The 18278-nt window shown below is 47.5% G+C and overlaps 1 protein-coding gene across 1 annotated transcript; it reads left to right on the top strand.

Moving 5' to 3' along the window:
• The first annotated feature begins 3174 nt into the window (after positions 1–3174).
• Positions 3175–17324, top strand: RNF2 (ring finger protein 2). Its single transcript, XM_054286125.1, has 7 exons — positions 3175–3357; positions 11343–11431; positions 12064–12224; positions 13469–13684; positions 14490–14762; positions 15625–15796; positions 16431–17324. Exons 2-7 carry the CDS (start codon positions 11345–11347, stop codon positions 16530–16532), a joined length of 1011 nt encoding a protein of 336 aa, XP_054142100.1. The 5' UTR covers positions 3175–3357; positions 11343–11344; the 3' UTR covers positions 16533–17324.
• The last annotated feature ends 954 nt before the right edge of the window (positions 17325–18278 follow it).

Here is an 18278-nt window from a genome sequence, read left to right as displayed (position 1 = left end):
ATGGTTTTGCTACCTGCTGCAGAGAACAAAAATGCTCCCAACACAGAGCATTGTGTTGTATTGAAATACAATATTATCCATCTCCCAGGCTTCCTTGTCTTGCACCCAAGTGCAGAATCACAGGATGATGGGATATCTTGGGCTGGAGGGGCCCTCAGAGGTCCCTGTCCAAGCTCCAGCCCAGAGCAGGTCAGCTCTGGGGTCACTCAGGGCCTGAACTGCCTGCATTTGGAAAACCTCCCAGGATGGAGATGGCACAACTTGGCTGGGCAACTGTGCTGTTGTTGAGTGTCCTCATGGGGAGTGGGTTTTCCCTGTACTCATCTAGAACACCTTGTTTTGGCTTCTTGTCACACCTCACCTTGGCTCAGTAACCTCACAGGAAGGCTGGATGTGTAGGTCCCCAAAGCCCTGCCTGCCCCAGGCTGAGCAAGCCCTGCTCCCATGGCCTTTCCTCCCAGGGGAAGTTTCCAGCCCCAGCCATCCTGGGGCCTTCCCTTGCCTTCCCTTCCTCCAGCCTGTCAATGCCTTTCCTGCAGGGAGAGCCCCAAACTGGACACAGTATCTGGGTATGATCTAGGGAGTGCAGAGCATGAGGGACATGGTCCCCAATCCCCTGGACGTGGCAGCAGTGTCCCTGTGCCAGCAAGGCTCCTGCTGGGGAGCACAGCTCTGCATCTGCACCACAGCTGCCCTGAGCACAAACCCTGATGCTGATGGCTTGGCAGGAGGACAGCCTGCACTTGGAAAGTACTTGGCAGCCTTTTCTCACATCCTTAAAAGCAGCAAGAGCACCACATTGCAGAGGAGATCCATGCTGCCACTATGAAATAATACAGGAAATATAAAACAGAATCAAGCAAATATTCCTAGAAATACAGAGAGCTGGACACCATTAGCACAGCGTAAATGTGTTGAATTTCTTTATGTGTCTCTTTCAGCAAAAGGTTCCCAGAAATGTTTACAGTTTGTTAATTTACATGCCAGTGTATAGTTTTGCACTTTACCAGATTTCTTCTTGTGAGGGTGGGGAGGCCCTGGCACAGGGTGCCCAGAGAAGCTGTGGCTGCCCCTGGATCCCTGGCAGTGTCCAAGGCCAGGCTGGACAGGGCTTGGAGTAGCCTAAGAGAGTGGAAGGTGTCCCTGTCCATAGCAGGGGGTTGGAACGAGATGAATTTTAGGTCCCTTCCAACCCAAACCATTCTGGGATTCTGTGATTCCAACACTTGCACTCCATCTGCTTTTGGAGATCTGCCTTCCTGACAACTGCATGCTCTCATTTTGCAAATCTAATTTTCACAGCATTAAGCTTTTCTCACATAGAAAAATTTTACTAGCAGTGGTGCATTAGTATCAGAACTTCTTCACTCATCTCAGTGCTGCAGGCAATTAACAAGAGAAGCAATTTTTACCAAAGGGCACTTCTGGTACCACAATAAGTTGCCAGACAACATTTTCCTCTCCTTGGCACTGCTGAATATCTGAAATTTGAGGAAAATTTTAGTCATTAGTTCTGACTAGTGTCATTCTAAGGAGAGGAATGTATCAGAATCTCTTATTCCATTCTGTACCAGCTTTAACACTGAAAGAGCTCAACATAACCCACTTCAGGAAAATAATTCTTTAAGAAACCAAATCAAGAGCAAGGACTGTTCAATCCTGTCCACAGCTGACTCCCTCTGGGATTTATCTGAGACATTTGATCACTCTTAGAAAATAGAGACGTTACCCCTGACTAACTTATCAATGTCTTGTAAGGATCAATTATATAGGCTGCAGTATAGGTCATAAGGGGTGCGAGGGAGTGCACCCCATTAAAAACTACTCCATATAAAGTAATTACTCCATAAAAACAGTTACTTAGGAATGATCTGACTTAGGCTAGAATGTCTCAAAAATATGTGACGTTTTGCAAGAAGAGGTGAAGGTCCAAACCACGACTTATAAAATATTCTAATGATGAGAACACTAACTATAACACTCTAGGAAAACTTACAATACTTCATACTGAATTGCCTTAAATACTCTGTATTGAATTGCCTTAAATACTCCATATCGAATAATCTTAATTATGTTGCTGCATGATTAAAGACTGAAGTATTAATTCAAACTCACGTCTGATCTCTGTTCACTTTTTACTCACACCAGACTTAATTACACTAAGTGCGCTGCCTTGCTATCGCTATAAAACAGTTAATGCCAAGACCAGTAAAGGCACCTCTCATAGACCCAAAGCTCATAAAAACAATTTTAATTTGCCAAACGTTAAAACGCAGACACGGGAAGACAAGCGTTTATTTCAGGTCAGGACCGCAGAGCGGAGATGCTGGAGAACACCTGAAGGTGTATCGTGAACAGAAACGCCGCAAGTCCCGCTCCAGCTTCTGTCCCTGGTCTGAGGGCTGCGGGGATGGCGCTGGGCTCGGTGCCTCCCTGCCCTGCCCGGGCTCAGCGCTCCCCTCAGCCTTGGTGCTCCGGGCACGTCCCTCGGGGAGCGGTGTCCGAGCGCCCCGGAGCTCCGGCAGCAGAGCCAGCAGAGGCCGTGCATTCATCCCCGGGGCAGCGCGGTGGCGGAGCCGGCAATGAGGCGGCAATCGCCCTATTCCTGCGGCCCGCAGGCTCACCCAGCTCCCCGGGGACAGCGGGGGCAGCTCAGGCCGGCCCCGCTGCGGCCCGGCACCGCCACCCGCCCGCCCTCCGGCCCCGGGACTGGCTGAGGGAACCACAGAGGCACCGGGGCTGGAAAACACCGCTGGCACCATCGAGGGCAACCTGTGCCCAACGCCACCCTGTCAGCCACGCCGTGGGACAAGTGCCACAGCCAGCCTGTCCTTAAACACCTCCAGGGACAGTGACTCCACCGCCCCCCGGGCAGCCAGCCCTCTCCAATGTCTAATTCCCTTTTCCGGGGAAGGAATTCCTCCAGATGTGCGACCTGAGCCTCTCCTGGCGCAGCTCAGCCACCCCTGGCCGGGGAGGGCGGTCAAAGGAGAGGGGCAGTGGTGCGGAGGGAGCCCCGCAGGACGCGGTGCCGCATCCCGGGAACGGGAAACTAAAGGGAAGGGAAAAGGATATGGAGCGCTGGCGGCGGCGGGGCCGGAGGTGTGGGCAGGGCGGGGGAAGCAGCGAGGAGCCTCGGCAGCGGCCGCCGCGCCCCGGCCGTGAAGGAGGCGGAGGAGGGCGCGGGGCGGCCCGGGCGCGGCGGCCCCGTCCGCACTCCCCCTGCCCAGCCCCGGCCATGAATATGTAACTCCCCTCTATTTCCCGAGCTCCATTGCGGAGCCGCCGCTCGCCATATTGTGCTGCGGGGGCTGCGGCGGCACCGCCGGCCACGGACTGAGGCGGCACCGGCGGGCGGTGAGCGCGGGGCCGGGGCTCTCTGTCCCCGCGGGACCGGGGCGGGTGCGGAGCCGCGGGTGCCAGGGCGCGGTGTCCGAGCGGGGCTGACCCCGGGCGGGGAGGCGGCGGGGCGGCTGCCGGGCTATTCCGGCGGGGCGGGGGTCGGGGTGTCCCACAGGAGCCGTGGCCAGCGGCCCTATGGCAGCCTGGAGCCCCCGTTTATTGCCCCCAGCCCGGCCGTGCTGCAGGGTCGTGGGGCACCGAGCCGCCCCCCGGGCCAGCGTGGGGCTGCCGAGCCCGGAGCAGCCGGGGTGTCCATCTGTACACACGTACCTATATGCACGCAGCTATCTCCCTATGCGTGCACGTAGGGATGCATATGAGGTGCGTGTGTGCAGCTCGGGAGCTGCAGGCAGAGGCAGAACGCGGCTCCATCGCAGCCGCAGTAGCGCAGCAGCAGCAGCCGGCACCGCCGCTGCCATCCCCGGCCGGGGGCAGCTCACGGACACGGCCCCGCGCCGCTCCCCTGGCCCTGCGCATCGCCCCCCTGAGCGCTGCGATCCTGGGTGTGATTTATAGCTCGGCCTTGCCGGTCTTTTGTCTGTCCCGCAGCCCGTGCCGAGCGGTGCTGGCGGGGCGTGATGCTCACACGCGGGCTGGGAGCCACCCGGCTGCTCCCGGGAAAATGTCGCTTCCCACAGGGCAGCAGGTGCAGGAGAACGCTGTGCCGGGAGCCGAGGATGTGTCTCCTCCCTCCACATCGCTCCCGCTGCTTCCCGTACGAATTTAGCGCTTGCTTCTTGCCAAGTTTTGCATTCTGCAGGAGCTCTTCTGGATCGCTCGCCTTCCTTGCACCAACCCTATGGCACCGTGTGTCTATAAAATGAGCACTGAGCAATATTCTTCTCGGGATTTTTGTAAGCTGTTTGTTTTTCAGACCCTCTTCTATGGAAAATAATTGGATCAAGTGCCTAATTCTGCAGAAATCCAGAGGACAGCTAGTAGAGAAAGATGATTTCCAGTACGATAATTCATAATCCAGCCCTGTTTGGAAGTGGTTGTAGTTCTATGTGATAACTGTGCACTGCACATGGGCTTTTAAGGATTAAAGGGAATTGCTTGCGTTTCAAAAACTGTGACTGGTGTGCAGGTGAAATTATTATTGCTTGGGGAGAATTCTTTTGTCGAATGTCATTCATTCAGTGACAAAGACTCGATTTGTCATAGGAGTTCCCTGCAGAGGTGCTCTGATTTGTATTCATCTGTGTTTCCATTAAAAACTTGTGTAATGAGATAATTTGACTTTCTTATACATCATGTCAAGCTCAGAGCTGACATTCAGCTGTCAGCGAAGACAGAGGCGCTGGCTGTGACAGCAGCGGATATGGATAAGCAGTATATTTGGAATTAAAAATATTTGTTGGAAGGATTAGCTTTATTGGAGATGGGAGGAATTTTTGCTGGCCAGCATGAGCTGCGGTGTCAGGTACAAGTTTGTGGCTGGGTGTGACTGTGACAGTGCCTTTCAGCAATGACAGAAATCAAGAATCCTCATGAATTGTTACGGTGTTTAATAATATTGTTGTCTGCATTCAAATTTATAATAGAGGGACACAGACATTGGAGGTATTTTTTCACTTCTTCGGTGGCTAAAATTGTTGGCCTTTGGCTTCAAAGCTTTGAAGCACCAGCCTTGCTGCAGCTGCCAAGAAAAGCACTTTCTGTCACGTCTTAGAGGTGAAATAATATGCAAGTGCCAGCAAAATAAATTGCATGGGTTTCCCTTAGTCAATGATGCTTTGTGTTTTAGGAGTGATGAGTGGTAATGGGTTGAGTATAAGGACTTGGTTGGACATCTTGGGTGATAGGAGCAGAATTCTGGCATTTTCAGTGCTCTGCTGTCATTGACTAGAAATACAGGATACAGGAAAGCCATCAGTCTTATATGTGAAATAGACATTGGGCTAAGTGAATTTCTTCATCTTTCTTTTAACTCTTTCTCTTGCTTACAAAAAAAAAAAAAAAAGTAATGGGGGAGGGAAATGAGCTTTAAAAATGAGACTCTGGTCTGCGACTGCTCCGTTGTATTTTTCTTAGGAGCACTGAATCTCCTCTTACTGAAGCACCAGCTCCAGGAACATGCATGAAAGAAGCATTGGAGTAAAGGAATTTCTTCCACTTTTTTTTTTTTCCTTAAATACCTTTTACCTGTTTTTTTTTTTTCTGAATAGGTCAGCAGCTTAATCATGAAGCAAACAGAGAGTAAAGAGATTGTTGAAGAGATACTGCTGAGCCTCAGCTTGCTTCTGCTTGGTTTTCTGTTGATTCAAATGACTGGCTGTCAGAGCTGACCTTAAATTCTTAATTTTCGAAGGAATGAGCAGCATTTGATATTGTGGAGCTGTTTAGACTTGTTGCAGTGGAGAAATATTTTAGGAATTATCCCTGTCTGCTTTCCCCCCACTTGTGGATCCTGGAGCTCTCTTGCAGACAGCGGGGAGTTAGCAGTAGTGTTCTGCTAACTAATTAAAACCTAATAATTCTTTACTCTTCACCTCTTGGGAATAACCTTGCACTGTTTTGTGTAAGTATTGGTTTAAATTGTATTAAGTGTTGCTCCTGTAGTACTGTTCACAAAATGGACAGTCTTACTTGTGGGGGAGTCCTTGAAGCAGAAATTGTTCTTTGCTGTTGCCCCACTTTAGGTAAGAGCTGCCCGCTTGCCAACTTCACTGTTTTGCTTTTATTATATTTATTGCAGCTATTAAGTCAATCAGACGTAAAATTGCTTGAGTCTTTTTGTCTCTCAAGCGTTGTGGGGGAGTTTATTTTCTGTTTATTAATAACCAAGCTGTCTTTTTGTTCTCATCAAGAAAATTCTGTCGCTGTTGGTTGTGGCTTCACTGCCAAGTGGGAGAGCAATCCTTATGGCTCTCTAACATAGCTCTTGGAAGGAACCTGGAATCCTGCACATATCTCTGGCAGAACCACAGTATTTATGAAGATGCAGAAGATTCTGAATTGTAGTGCATGGATGTTTATAGAATTTTTGTTAAAATGTACAGAAAATTTAAAGGCTACAACAGAGGTGCTGAAATAATTAAACTTCACTTCAGTGGTTGAAGTGCTCAGATCTTGCTTTTGGCAGCTGTTACTTCAAGGACACAACAAGAGAGTGGTTAGCCTCAAAAAATGTGCCAGCAGAGCAGGGCAAGGAAAAATTAAAAACTAAATCTCATTAAAAATATCCTAAGGCAACACTTATTATGAATTATTTGTACAGTTTAGCTGCTGTGACGGATTCAACTTCTCTGGAGTTTGAAGCTTTACTTTTGTTTGCTCCCAAAAGTTTTCAGTCCTTTATCCCTCCTGTTCTGATCTGATACAGCACTGAAATGAATTTTAGAAAGGAACTTTGGCTTTTCACCTTCTCAGCTGGTGATTAATTCTGAAGTCCAATGTTAATTTAAGAGATAAAGGACTTTATTTTTGAAATTCACCTGGGTAGTCACACACATACTATGCGGTACCATGCTTGATAATATGAAAAACTTGGCGTAAAATTTAACAAGCAGCAGATAAAATCACAATTCTACTCACTCCCCCAGAGTTCTGCTTAATATTGTTGCTTCACAGGGCTAAATTATAGCTTGGTATTGGCTGTTTTCCTTTTTATATGAATTCTTGGCTAAGGTCTTTGGCACATTTGAGGTCAAGTGTTTGCCTGATCTATTGACCCACATCAACAGTGAAAAGTTGCTGTTCCTGTTACAGTTTTGGGTTTTGTTTCTACTCCTGGCAGCAGGCATTAATGTTGTAACATATTTTCATACTACTTTGGATGAGATATAGGTGATGTGAAAGGCTCAGTTCCGGGATTTGAGCTCTAATGATTAAAATAATCTTACTGCCTGAAGCATTAGAACAGTGGGCAATGTTTGCTTTTCTGTGTGTGTGTGTGTGTACCAAAACCTGAAAAGTCTTCAAATTAATCCTTTGAGATTAAAAAAAAAAAAGTCTAGGCTTTGTAATTTAGGAATAGCTTGTGTTTGACATGTGATGAGTTTGAGCAGGTGAATTCTGGACACCTTAGAGGCAACTGATGATATAGATAGTTCTCTGGAAATGTCATGGTATTTTTATGTATTCCAGTTTTTCTAGCTGAGGAAATGTCTCAGAAGGTAGGGTACAGAACTGGGAATGAGGAGCTGACACTGAGGGCTGAAGGTTATTGACAGGAATGGAGTGATCTGGGAGTGGTGTGAAGAGCTAGATCCATACAGAGTACAGACCTTGTTAGAATAAACTGAAATTTGAGCCTCAGCTCCGCAGGAGGGATGTACCTGGGCTCAGGGTGCTTCAATGCTGCTACACTTTCCTGCTGTAAATATACAGAGAAGCACCAACCTAAAATCAGTCACATCTTTGTGTTATGTCCAGAAGTACATGGCTGTTCCCAGCACTCATAAAACAGCCTGGAGTTTGATCAACAGTTTAATTTGGTACTTTATTTTCCCCTGTTGCCCTTGACATCTGAACCAGGAGGATTATCTCCCTTTGGATGCTTCTGTCAGCATGGGATTCATGGAGCCCTTCCAGAGGTGTCCAGATGCACAGCAGGTGGTTTGTGTGAGGCCACACTCCAGTGTCTCCAGGCCAGGAGCAGCAGCTTGACAGCCAGGTTGGAAATGCTGCCCAGCTCCATGCATTGATCCATCTCAGGGCCAGGGAATTGTGACTGGCTGTGAGCTGGAAGATGCCATACCTCAAAGGCAAAACACTTTCTTAGGAGAGTAAATAACAGCCAGGAAGCTGTAAAAGACCATGTGCTTCCAAGGTTTCAGAAATGCCAGTATTATTTTTTCCCTCAGTCAGATGTCATCACATAACTTCAGAGTGAATACTAAACATACTAGATTATAATCTAGTACCAGTTGTCCTGGATTACAGCTGGATGTAAAGCTACCTGAACTGCCAGGGAAGTGCAGGGAAGGTTAATTCCTTCAAATAGTGTCTTCCAGATTGTGTGGATTTTTTCTTTCCAATCAAGCTCTAAGCCAACAAATAAAACCAGAAAAAACCTTAAATTTCAGAATGCTTTAATTGAATAATCTGAAATTGATTGAGTACTCTGTGAAAACGTGCAGTCTGTTCCCAATGCTAGTCATAGTGTGAGAGAGAGTAAAACTTAAAGCTCTAAACCTTTTAAATTTCCAAGTAACTTCACTATGAATACCTGTTTTTAAAGGAATTAATCCTGAGGAAGAAAACCCAGAAATGGTTGAAAGTGCTGTTGAATTTGGCACACTCAATAGAGGTCTGACTGTCTTACTGTTTTAAGTCCAAATATTTACCTTTTACAACTTGGAACAGAAATCATTTATTTCTAAGATTTTAATACTCTCTAAAAATATGTGTAATCTTTTTTTTTAAAGAGCCTGATGCAATTTTTTTCCTCATAAGAGGTTTTTTTTTCATGGAAGTATCACAGAAAGTTGAATGGGGGTGGTGTGGTTATGGTCACACCTGAGCTGGGTTTGTGGGTTCTCTCTCCAGCTGCTGGGTACCATTCCAGCCTTTCTCTGATCTCAAGGTGTGCTGACACAACCACACTGCAGATGCTCTCTGGCCTTTGTCTGGGCTGAAACAGGCCCTGCAAAGCATTTTGGAGCATAATCCAGATTGTGAGGGATCCCTGATGGCATCCCCTGCTCCCTGTTTCAAGCAGGACCACCATCAAGGTTAGTGCTGGGCTAGAGCTCAGCAAATGTTACATATTCAGACCTGACACTTTTTCAGCAATAGGACTAAGGAGCTTTTACTCACTGGTGGATCTGAGGGTGGAAACCTGTGAAAAATGAGCTGGGAAGGGCAGGAGCAGAGAAATGGTGATGCTGAGCTCCTCCTTTGGATGCCCACAGATCTGACTGCTCTAAGTGGACAGTTTTACTGGACAGTTTCAGGAGTGGGATATCCAAATGCCCACCCTACTTCAGTCATGACTACATTGGAGTAAATAATTAGGTATATTTCTGTTTAAGAGGTTCTGAAGTGGATGTGGTGTGTAACAAGTGTGGATATTAGTCTGCTGGAGTTTTTTGTGCAAGCACATTTGGAAGAAGGACATCCCAGCATAAATTCCCCAGCCAGTGAGCAGGCAAGAGATCCAAGGGCCTTCCAGACAGGGTGTTTCTTACTTGTATTTTTCCTGTAAATGCCTGTTTTCCAGTGCTTCAGGAACAAGGCTTATATTCTTAAATTTTTAAATCCCAACTGGTTTTCTTCAGATATGTTGAGGTGTAATACGTTGATTTATCAATCCTGTCTGACTTTGATAGTGACAGATGTGTTACCCTGTAATTATGGAGTTTGTGCTCAGGGTTTTTGCTGTGCCTGAAGACTGAGTCAGTCTGAAGGGTTGGAGGGACCCATAAAATATTGATTAAGGTGGTTTTCTTAATGATTGACAAGAATGGCCCTCTGGCCACAGCATTAATCCAAACAACTACTGCTTGTTGGTGGCTCTGAGAGGGAGAGGTTTGGACTGCCAGAGGGCAGGGTTAGATGGGATGTCGGGAAGAAATTTCTGCCTGTGAGGGTGGGGAGGCCCTGGCACAGATTGCCCAGAGAAGCTGTGGCTGCCCCATCCCTGGGAATGTCCGAGGCCAGGTTGGACAGGGCTTGGAGCAACCTGGGATAGTGGAAAGTGTCCCTGCCCATAGCAGGGGCTGGAACTGGATGGTCTTAAAGCTTCCTTCAAACCCAAAGTATTGCAGGATTCTGTGATTCTAATTAATAGACATAGTAGTGGATGTGGCTATTTTATGTCAGACTTTTTTTTCCCCCTCCTTCCTCAAAAAGAAGGATAATACCCAGTGAGAAGACTCTGATTTCTGTGCCTGGATGAAAGTAGATCTAATACTCTGCACAGCTTATCTTGCTTTTCCCTTTACAATTAATTAAAGCTTATGTAGTAACCTTGTTCTCCAGAGAGTTTGGGACTTTTCATGGGGAACTTAATGAGTTGGAAAATAGATTATAATGTATGTGGTAGATGCCAATAGAAAATATATTTGGCTGCTGAATAGAAGGGTCTAGAAACCCAGATTTAAAGAAGGAATAAAAGCACTTCTACTTCTTCCACCTACAAAAAAGGTCTGCAACTGCAGTCTTGCCACTTACATAATTAAAATTATTTTTTTAAACATACCACTCTCTGGGATAAGCTTTCCTGCTCAAGGCAGGCATTTTTTGAGTCATGGGAAGCAATGCCTTCTCTCCCCCAGCATAAAAGTATTTTCTGTTCAGAAACATAATTTTCTTCTGTCACTTTGACCAGACTTTTCCCACATCTGCAGTGACTCTATGTGGTAATTTTGCCTCATCTCATATAATAATAGTAAAATTTTGATGGAACAGCAGTTCAGTTTCTCTTTGGGTTTTTGAAATTATCATTATCATTATTATTATTACTATTTAAATTATGCAGTGACTGGGTTTCTCTTGATCTTTGAGTATCCTTCAAACTTCTGCTGGGAAAGCCCATGGGATGTGTTTTGAACAAGGAAAAGCCCTCGTGGTGTGCTCCAGTGAGCACATTTGACTGGTGTGCTGTGTCCTGTCTCATTTTGCCCTTCCCCTCGGTGTAGGAAGCAGACCCTGCCTGACCCATGTGCCTGTTTGGAAGTGGATGTTTGAGGAATGTTTTCCACATCAGGTGGCATTTGTGGCCCGTGTTCTCTGGCCCTCAGTTCTGTGTCACTTTTGTTTAGCTACTGAATTGATTTTTGCCAAGCGTTCACGGCTGAGCAGCTCCCCCAGTTCTCCTGAGTGGTACAAGCAGGGGATTATCCTTGTGTGACACAGCAGAGCCTGGTACGTGGGGGGACTGCTGTTCCCTGGAGCCTCTGCTGGGCTGGACACACACTGCTGTGGCTTGGGAGGGGAGAGGATCCTGAGCCAGACCCACCTGAGTGCTCAGCCCCTGTCCCTTCTTTCCCCAGCCATGTCTCAGGCCGTGCAGACCAACGGGACGCAGCCTCTGAGCAAGACCTGGGAGCTCAGTCTGTACGAGCTGCAGAGAACACCCCAGGTAATCACAGAGCTGTGGCACTGCTGGGCTTGGGAGGTACCTCTGGAGGTCACCCAGCCCCCAGGCAGGGTCACCAGAGCAGGTGACACAGGGGCACATCCCGGGGGGTTTGGGATGTCTCCAGAGAGGGGGACTCCACTCCCTGGGCAGCTGTTTAGGGCTCTGCACCTTCCAAGGAAAGAAGTTCTTCCTCGTGTTGAGTGGAGCTTGTGTTTTAGCTTATGGCCATCGCTCCTCATCCTTTATGTCCTTACAAACATCAGAGCTTTACCCACTGGCAGCTCTTAACAGAGTCTGGCACTGTTCTCTGACACCCCTTGGAGATACTTCTATATATTGATGAGATTCCCCTCTCCATCCTCTCTCGTCCAGACTGACCAGGCCCAACTCCCACAGTCTCTCTTCATCAGAGAGATGCTCCAAACCCTTCATCAGCTTCATGGCCTCCCCTGGACCCTCTCCAGCAGCTCCTTATGTTTATTGTGTGTTGCAGGGCTGGCAGCACTGGGGTTTTGTGTGCTTGATGTGTTTGTGTGTCATGTCTCTCTGCTGTGTTCCTTGGGTGAAACACACTATCTCCATGAGGAGGGGACTCAATCCCAGGAAAGAACCTTTCCCTTCTTTGCTGCCAGGAAGCCATCACAGATGGCCTGGAGATCGTGGTGTCCCCCAGGAGCCTGCACAGCGAGCTCATGTGTCCCATCTGCCTGGACATGCTCAAGAACACCATGACCACCAAGGAGTGTCTGCATCGCTTCTGCGCCGACTGCATCATCACTGCCCTCAGGAGCGGGTACGTGAGCACTACCAGGGGACACGGCCAGGGCACGGGGGAGGGACACTGCCAGGGGACACTGTCAGGGTGTGGGGGAGGGACACTGCCAATGAACAGGGAGAGGACACTGCCAGGGAGGGGTCACTGCCAGGATGCGGCGGGGATGACACTGCCAAGGCATGGGGAGGTGACACTGCCGGGGCATGGGAATGGGACACTGCCAGGGCATGGGGAGGGGACACTGCTGGGAAGAGGGATGGAACACTGCCAGAGGACAAGAAGGGGATGCTGCCAGGAGCAGGGATGAACACTGGAGGGAAGAAGGCTTAGACAGTCCATTGCACTTCAGGTGGAAATGTCCTTGGCAGGGTTGATGTGGGACAGTCACTGTGCACTGGGAGTTTCTGAATGTGCAGCACACTTTTCAAATCCTGTTTTTCCATGTTCAGCCATTTCTGCAAGACAGATCAAATTGCTTCCTCATGAAAAATAATTTCATAATTTTGTGTCTTGCAAGGAGTTGAAGGCCTTTTTTGTATTCTTTTTGTCCCTTAGGTCCAGTAACAGTGAAACAAAAATACACATTACTGACAAAAATGGGGTTCATTTTCCCTTATTCTTTCTTTTCCTAACGATATATTTCAAATTATGTGACCTTCAGCCATTTCAAATTATGTGTCCTGTGAGTGTTGGAAAAAATGGAATCATAGAATCCCGGAATGGTTTGTCTTGGAAGGAACCTTAAAGCCCATCCAGTCCCACTGCTGCCATGGGCAGGGACACCTTCCACCAGCCCAGGGTGCTCCAAGCCCCATCCAACCTGGCCTTGGACACTGCCAGGGGTTCAGGGGCAGCCACAGTTTCTCTGGGCACCCTGTGCCAGGGCCTGCCCACCCTCACAGGGAAGAATTTCCTCCTAAGACTATGCCTCTTTGTAATTTCCATTAGACATCCATTTTTTCTAGGTAAAAATCCATCCAGAAAAAGAAGAGAAGAAGGGAACTTAGGACTTGTGATCTCTTCAGTCTAAAGTTTGCTCAAACATACTTTAAAATAGAAAAGCACCAGGGAGAGATCTGTTTGGGATCTTTGTTTAAATATCTGCAACCACCTGACATGTCAAGAGACAGAAGCCCCTTTCCAAATTTACTATAAACACTGAGTCTTAGTGAGCACTGTGACCAAGAATGGAAGCACCAGGGCAGAGTTTTGTTACTGCTGGAGCGTTAAGTGTTGTTTGCTTCCTTCCTGTCCGTGTCCAGGAACAAAGAATGTCCCACATGTCGCAAAAAGCTCGTTTCCAAAAGATCCCTGCGGCCAGACCCCAATTTCGACGCTCTCATCAGTAAGATTTACCCGAGCCGGGATGAGTACGAGGCTCATCAGGAGAGGGTGCTGGCCAGGATCAGCAAGCACAACAACCAGCAAGCCCTGAGTCACAGCATCGAGGAGGGATTAAAGATTCAGGCTATGAACAGGTACATAATCACCTCGTTTGCCTTGAGGCTAAAAATACAATGCCTGTCCTCGTGTCCTGTGGAGCTTGAGAATCTGTTCCTCCTCTGGTACCTGCCAAAACAGTTTTTAACCTTTGGCAAAAGGATTTTTAACCTTTTATCTACTATCAGAAATCTCTGTATCACTCCCTGCAACTTCTGTGGCAGCCTGACAGAAACTTCAGCTTAGCCTTACCCAATTATGACTGTCGTGTCTTAGATAAGAAACCATAACACCATGAATCCTGTACCAAAATGCTACCCCCTTACATACCAGTAAATGCACAGAATACCAGGACTTGAGGCTTAGTTGTGACTTAATTCACAGGCTGGAATATGTGGTCTTTACACCATGGTGAAATTCCAGATGTGCATTTAAACCTAAGAGAGCCAGCTGGGAGAGAGGCTCCAAACTTTGCATGATAAACATGGTGTGATTTAATAATTTCAATCACATGTGGATGTGATAATTCTAATAATGTGTAATAATTCTAATCCATGCTTGGATGAAAATAATGGTCTGCAATTGCCTGAAAAACAACAGTGTGAAGTTAAAACAGTCTTAAAACATAGCTAAAAGGTATTTGAGGGTCATGAAAGAATGAAAAGGTCTGGCTATGAGTATCTTTCTCTACTAAAGAACTAATATTAGTAAGTTTTTTAACTTTAAATCTCTCTGAAATGTTCAGTGCTTGCATGTGCACATGCCTCACCTGGGGAGGAGGTGTGTTGTGACCTGGCTGTATTCTGGATGGGTCAGGCTGTGTCTGTGCCTGTTTGTGGCCAGGTTGCAGCGGGGCAAGAAGCAGCAGATTGAGAACGGCAGCGGGGCCGAGGACAACGGCGACAGCTCCCACTGCAGCAACGCCTCCACACACAGCAACCAGGAAGCTGGGCCCAGCAACAAGAGGACCAAAACCTCAGATGACTCTGGGCTGGAGCTGGACAACAACAACACCACTGTGGCCATAGATCCCGTGATGGACGGGGCCAGTGAGATCGAGCTGGTGTTCAGGCCTCACCCCACCCTCATGGAGAACGATGACAGTGCGCAGACAAGGTCAGTGGCCCTTTGCCATCTCCTGGTGTTCTGCTGCTGTTGCCTGGTGATTTGGTTTTCCATCAGTTCTTGGGGCTTCTGAACATCAATTTACTTCAATTACACTGCATCCTGTTTAACTGTATCACAGGATGAAGTGGCAGGGACCCTAAAGCCCATCTAGTGCCACCCCTGCCATGGAAGGGACACCTTCCACTATCCCAGCTTGCTCCAAGTCCCATCCAGCCTGGCCTTGGACACTGCCAGGGATCCAGGGGCAGCCACAGCTTCTCTTGGCACCCTGTGCCAAGGCCAGATGCAAATAAGCACTCTCCCCTTCTTTCTGTTCCAAGTCAGGTAGGTAGTACTGCTCAACTATTATAAAAAATACGATCTTAAGCTGTTTTAAGCTTTTGATCACAAATAAAGATTTTTTAAGGTTTTCTAGCATTGCAGTTCAGTAGTGGGATGATCGTGTTACATCAGCCTCTTTCTACTCACGCTAAGATTCTTTGGGAATAAACAAACCTTGTATAAGCGTCAGCGGTTTCCAGAGCAGCTTTGTGTCAGCAGGATTTGCAGGCTGGCAGCTTTTCCTGACTTTTTTTGTTCATAATCCAGTGCAAGCACAGATTGCAAGTTTTGGCTCACAGCAGAGAGTAGTTTTATGGTGTTTCCTCAGGTCTTTTCTTGGCTTTGTCTGCTGATGAGACATCTCTCTGTGATGTGTGTAAATCTATGCAAATCTTCAGCTGGGAACTGTCTCTAAAGGCGTTTTCACAGCTGACCTTTAATATTTGAGGCATTGCAGATGGCTTTTCCCACAGCTGCTGTTCAGTCATTACTGACAATCTGTGGAAATTCTTCTTGGCTGCTGTCACAGGTACATCAAGACCTCAGGCAATGCCACAGTTGATCACCTGTCCAAGTACCTGGCAGTGAGGCTGGCCTTGGAGGAGCTGCGGAGCAAAGGAGAGTCCAACCAGATGAACCTGGACACGGCCAGTGAGAAGCAGTACACCATCTACATCGCCACCGCCGCCGGCCAGTTCACTGTAAGCACCGCGCCCGGCTGGGCACAGCCCTGCTGCACCCCTGCTCCAGACACACTGCTGGGCTCAGGGGAAGTTCACTGCACGAGCTTATTTAGCAGCAGATCAGTTGTTTTTTGGCAAAAACTTGGTTGGTAGAAAAGGAGGCATAGAAATTAAATGGGGAGAATGCAGCAATAGCACCAACCATGACCCAGCTTACACACTTGAGAATCTTTGTGGTTTTTAGCTTGCAACTTGTTGCTGTCATCTTAGTGCAAAGCTCCCCTACCTTCTCAGAGATTTTTCACAGGCAGCTCTTTACAGCACTGACTCCTTCCTCACGGCACAACCAACAAGCTCCAACTCCCTTCTCACCCACCTAAGCCACTCTTTTATAGCACCCATCCTTATTGGACACAGCTGTGGCCTGTTCAGGGCAGGCCTGTTCCTGATCTTTGGTGATGAGTGCAGCTGCAACTCCTCAGGGGTGAGATTGCTTTCTGCACTATTCTCTTACATTCTTTTCCCCCACAACTTGTGTCACATTACTGGTGACTCCTTCAAGCCAGCACATTTAAGCATTGATTTAAGTAGCCTGTATCACAGCATAACACCAGATTGTCTAATTTATTCCTGTTTTGCTGTTCTCTTGTAGGTGCTAAATGGGTCCTTTTCCCTGGAACTGGTCAGTGAGAAGTACTGGAAAGTGAACAAACCCATGGAACTGTACTATGCCCCCACCAAGGAGCACAAATAAGTGCTGGGAAACTGGGATGGAACTAACTCTTTTTATAGCTACAACTTCTTTAATATTAAAATAAGGCACCACCAGTATCTTCATGGACAGCACACGTGGTGCCTTCAGGCACTCAGTATACTCAGTAATATGACTAGACAGTATTCTGGGCTGTATTTAATTTAGTCTTTGGGTTGGGTTTTTTGGTTTTTCCCTTAGGAGACTAAATGACCTCCAGTGCATTCCAGTGTTTGAGATGATTTTTTGTTCCTAATGCATGATATCTGATCCAGTGTTCCGGTTTGGAATGGCTTCATTTTGTCCAGGTAAATCTGGATTTCTGCTCCATCAGACACAGTTTTAGTAGCCTCTGTGAAGTGTGGAGTGTTGGGTGGCCAAGGAAGTCTGTTCAATAGTAGCATATGCCAAGGAATGTGTTAAATGTTGGAATTCGGTGACTGTTATCCATCTGAAGAATTGATTGGCACAGAATGAGTTTGGGATTGTCTTGCAGCTAGAGGTAATCTGATTCCCTAGGAAAGGTTCATTAAGACATTTTCTTGTGAACAAAGGTGAGTTTTGCATCTTGTGAGAGGTATTGCTGCCCATGGCAGGGGCTTGGACTGACATGGTGTTTAAGGTTCCTTCCAAGTCCAACCATCCTAGGATTCTGGGATTCCAAAGAGAGCTGCAGTGAGAAAACTGACACTTTAAAACCTTCCTGTTTACTGGGCTTAATTTAATACTTCAGTGCAAAGCGGTTCATCAGATTTGTTTTGTTTTTAATGGCTGTTTCCTAACCCATAACTCTTCCCCATGGCATGTCCTGCAGTCTTGATTCCTGCCTGGCCCCCCCTGCAATGTTGCCCTGTCCTCACAGCCGAACTGAAGGAAATCTGGATGTTTCATAGCCCTGCTCTGTTCGCTAGAGTAGGATCTCTGTTGTGAATGTGCTGTAAAGAACTGTACAGAAAACTTTTTTGTTAAAGCAAATTCCCCAAATTCCAGCACACAGCCATCAAAATGCTTTGCTTTGGGGAATTGTGCCACCCCAGCAGGGACCTTTCCCAGTGTCAGTGTGAGTAGTGAAGACTTCAATTGTTAGCTGCTCCAAGATTCTACTTTTGTTACTTTGCCATAGCTTTAACAAACATGGCTTAGCACTTTGGAAGACAACTTCAGTACTTGACAAAGTTTACCATTTAGTGTCTTACTTTTAGGCTCAAGTTTCCCAGCGTGGCAGCGAGCTGTGCCGTAAGGCCTGGTAGCTGCTGGTCATTTGTGTGTACAGCCCCTGTACTCTGGTTCTGGACCTTGCTGTGGCTCTGAGGGGGCAGCTTGACCTGTTCCATGTCCTGTCTGAAGGGAAGCTGTCACCACGAGGCTCCCTTTGCTCTGAGACTTGCTGATGAACCCTCCCGTTTTCCCCTGAGGCTCAAAGCAAAAGGAGTTGGTGGCAGGTGGGAAGCACCAGGCTTTACTCCACAGTGTGTGGTTTACACTCCTCCTGTGTCCTGCCTGGACTCCCACTGGCTCTGGCATGTGATACAAAAGTATTCTGCTGCTCGGGGATTCTCCTGGGAAGGACTTGCCCTTCCCTGGCTCTGGGCTTTCCTAGCACTTGTAAATAGTGTCCCTGCTGGCTGCTGTTCAGATCAGCTTTATCCCGCTGTGGAAACTGCACAGGCTTCTTTGAGTAACTTAATTATTTCCTCTGACTGGAGAGCCTTGGGCTTTTGTGACAAGAAATGGAAGAGTTCAGGCCCC

The sequence above is a fragment of the Melozone crissalis genome, unplaced genomic scaffold (genome assembly GCF_028551555.1).
Source record: "Melozone crissalis strain CALT ecotype California unplaced genomic scaffold, PUWL_Pcris_2 ptg000045l_1, whole genome shotgun sequence".
Taxonomy (NCBI): Eukaryota; Metazoa; Chordata; class Aves; order Passeriformes; family Passerellidae; genus Melozone; species Melozone crissalis.
The sequence above is the reverse complement of the archived record's forward strand: the minus strand, read 5'-3'. Positions and strand labels throughout refer to the sequence as shown.

Bases quoted from the DNA above. Each gene is read 5' to 3' on its own strand.
- RNF2 (XM_054286125.1), top strand. From the start codon at position 11,345: ATGTCTCAGGCCGTGCAGACCAACGGGACGCAGCCTCTGAGCAAGACC. The intron at 12,225-13,468 runs GTACGTGAGCAC...GTCCGTGTCCAG, and splicing joins ATCACTGCCCTCAGGAGCGG to GAACAAAGAATGTCCCACAT. The intron at 15,797-16,430 runs GTAAGCACCGCG...GTTCTCTTGTAG, and splicing joins CCGCCGCCGGCCAGTTCACT to GTGCTAAATGGGTCCTTTTC.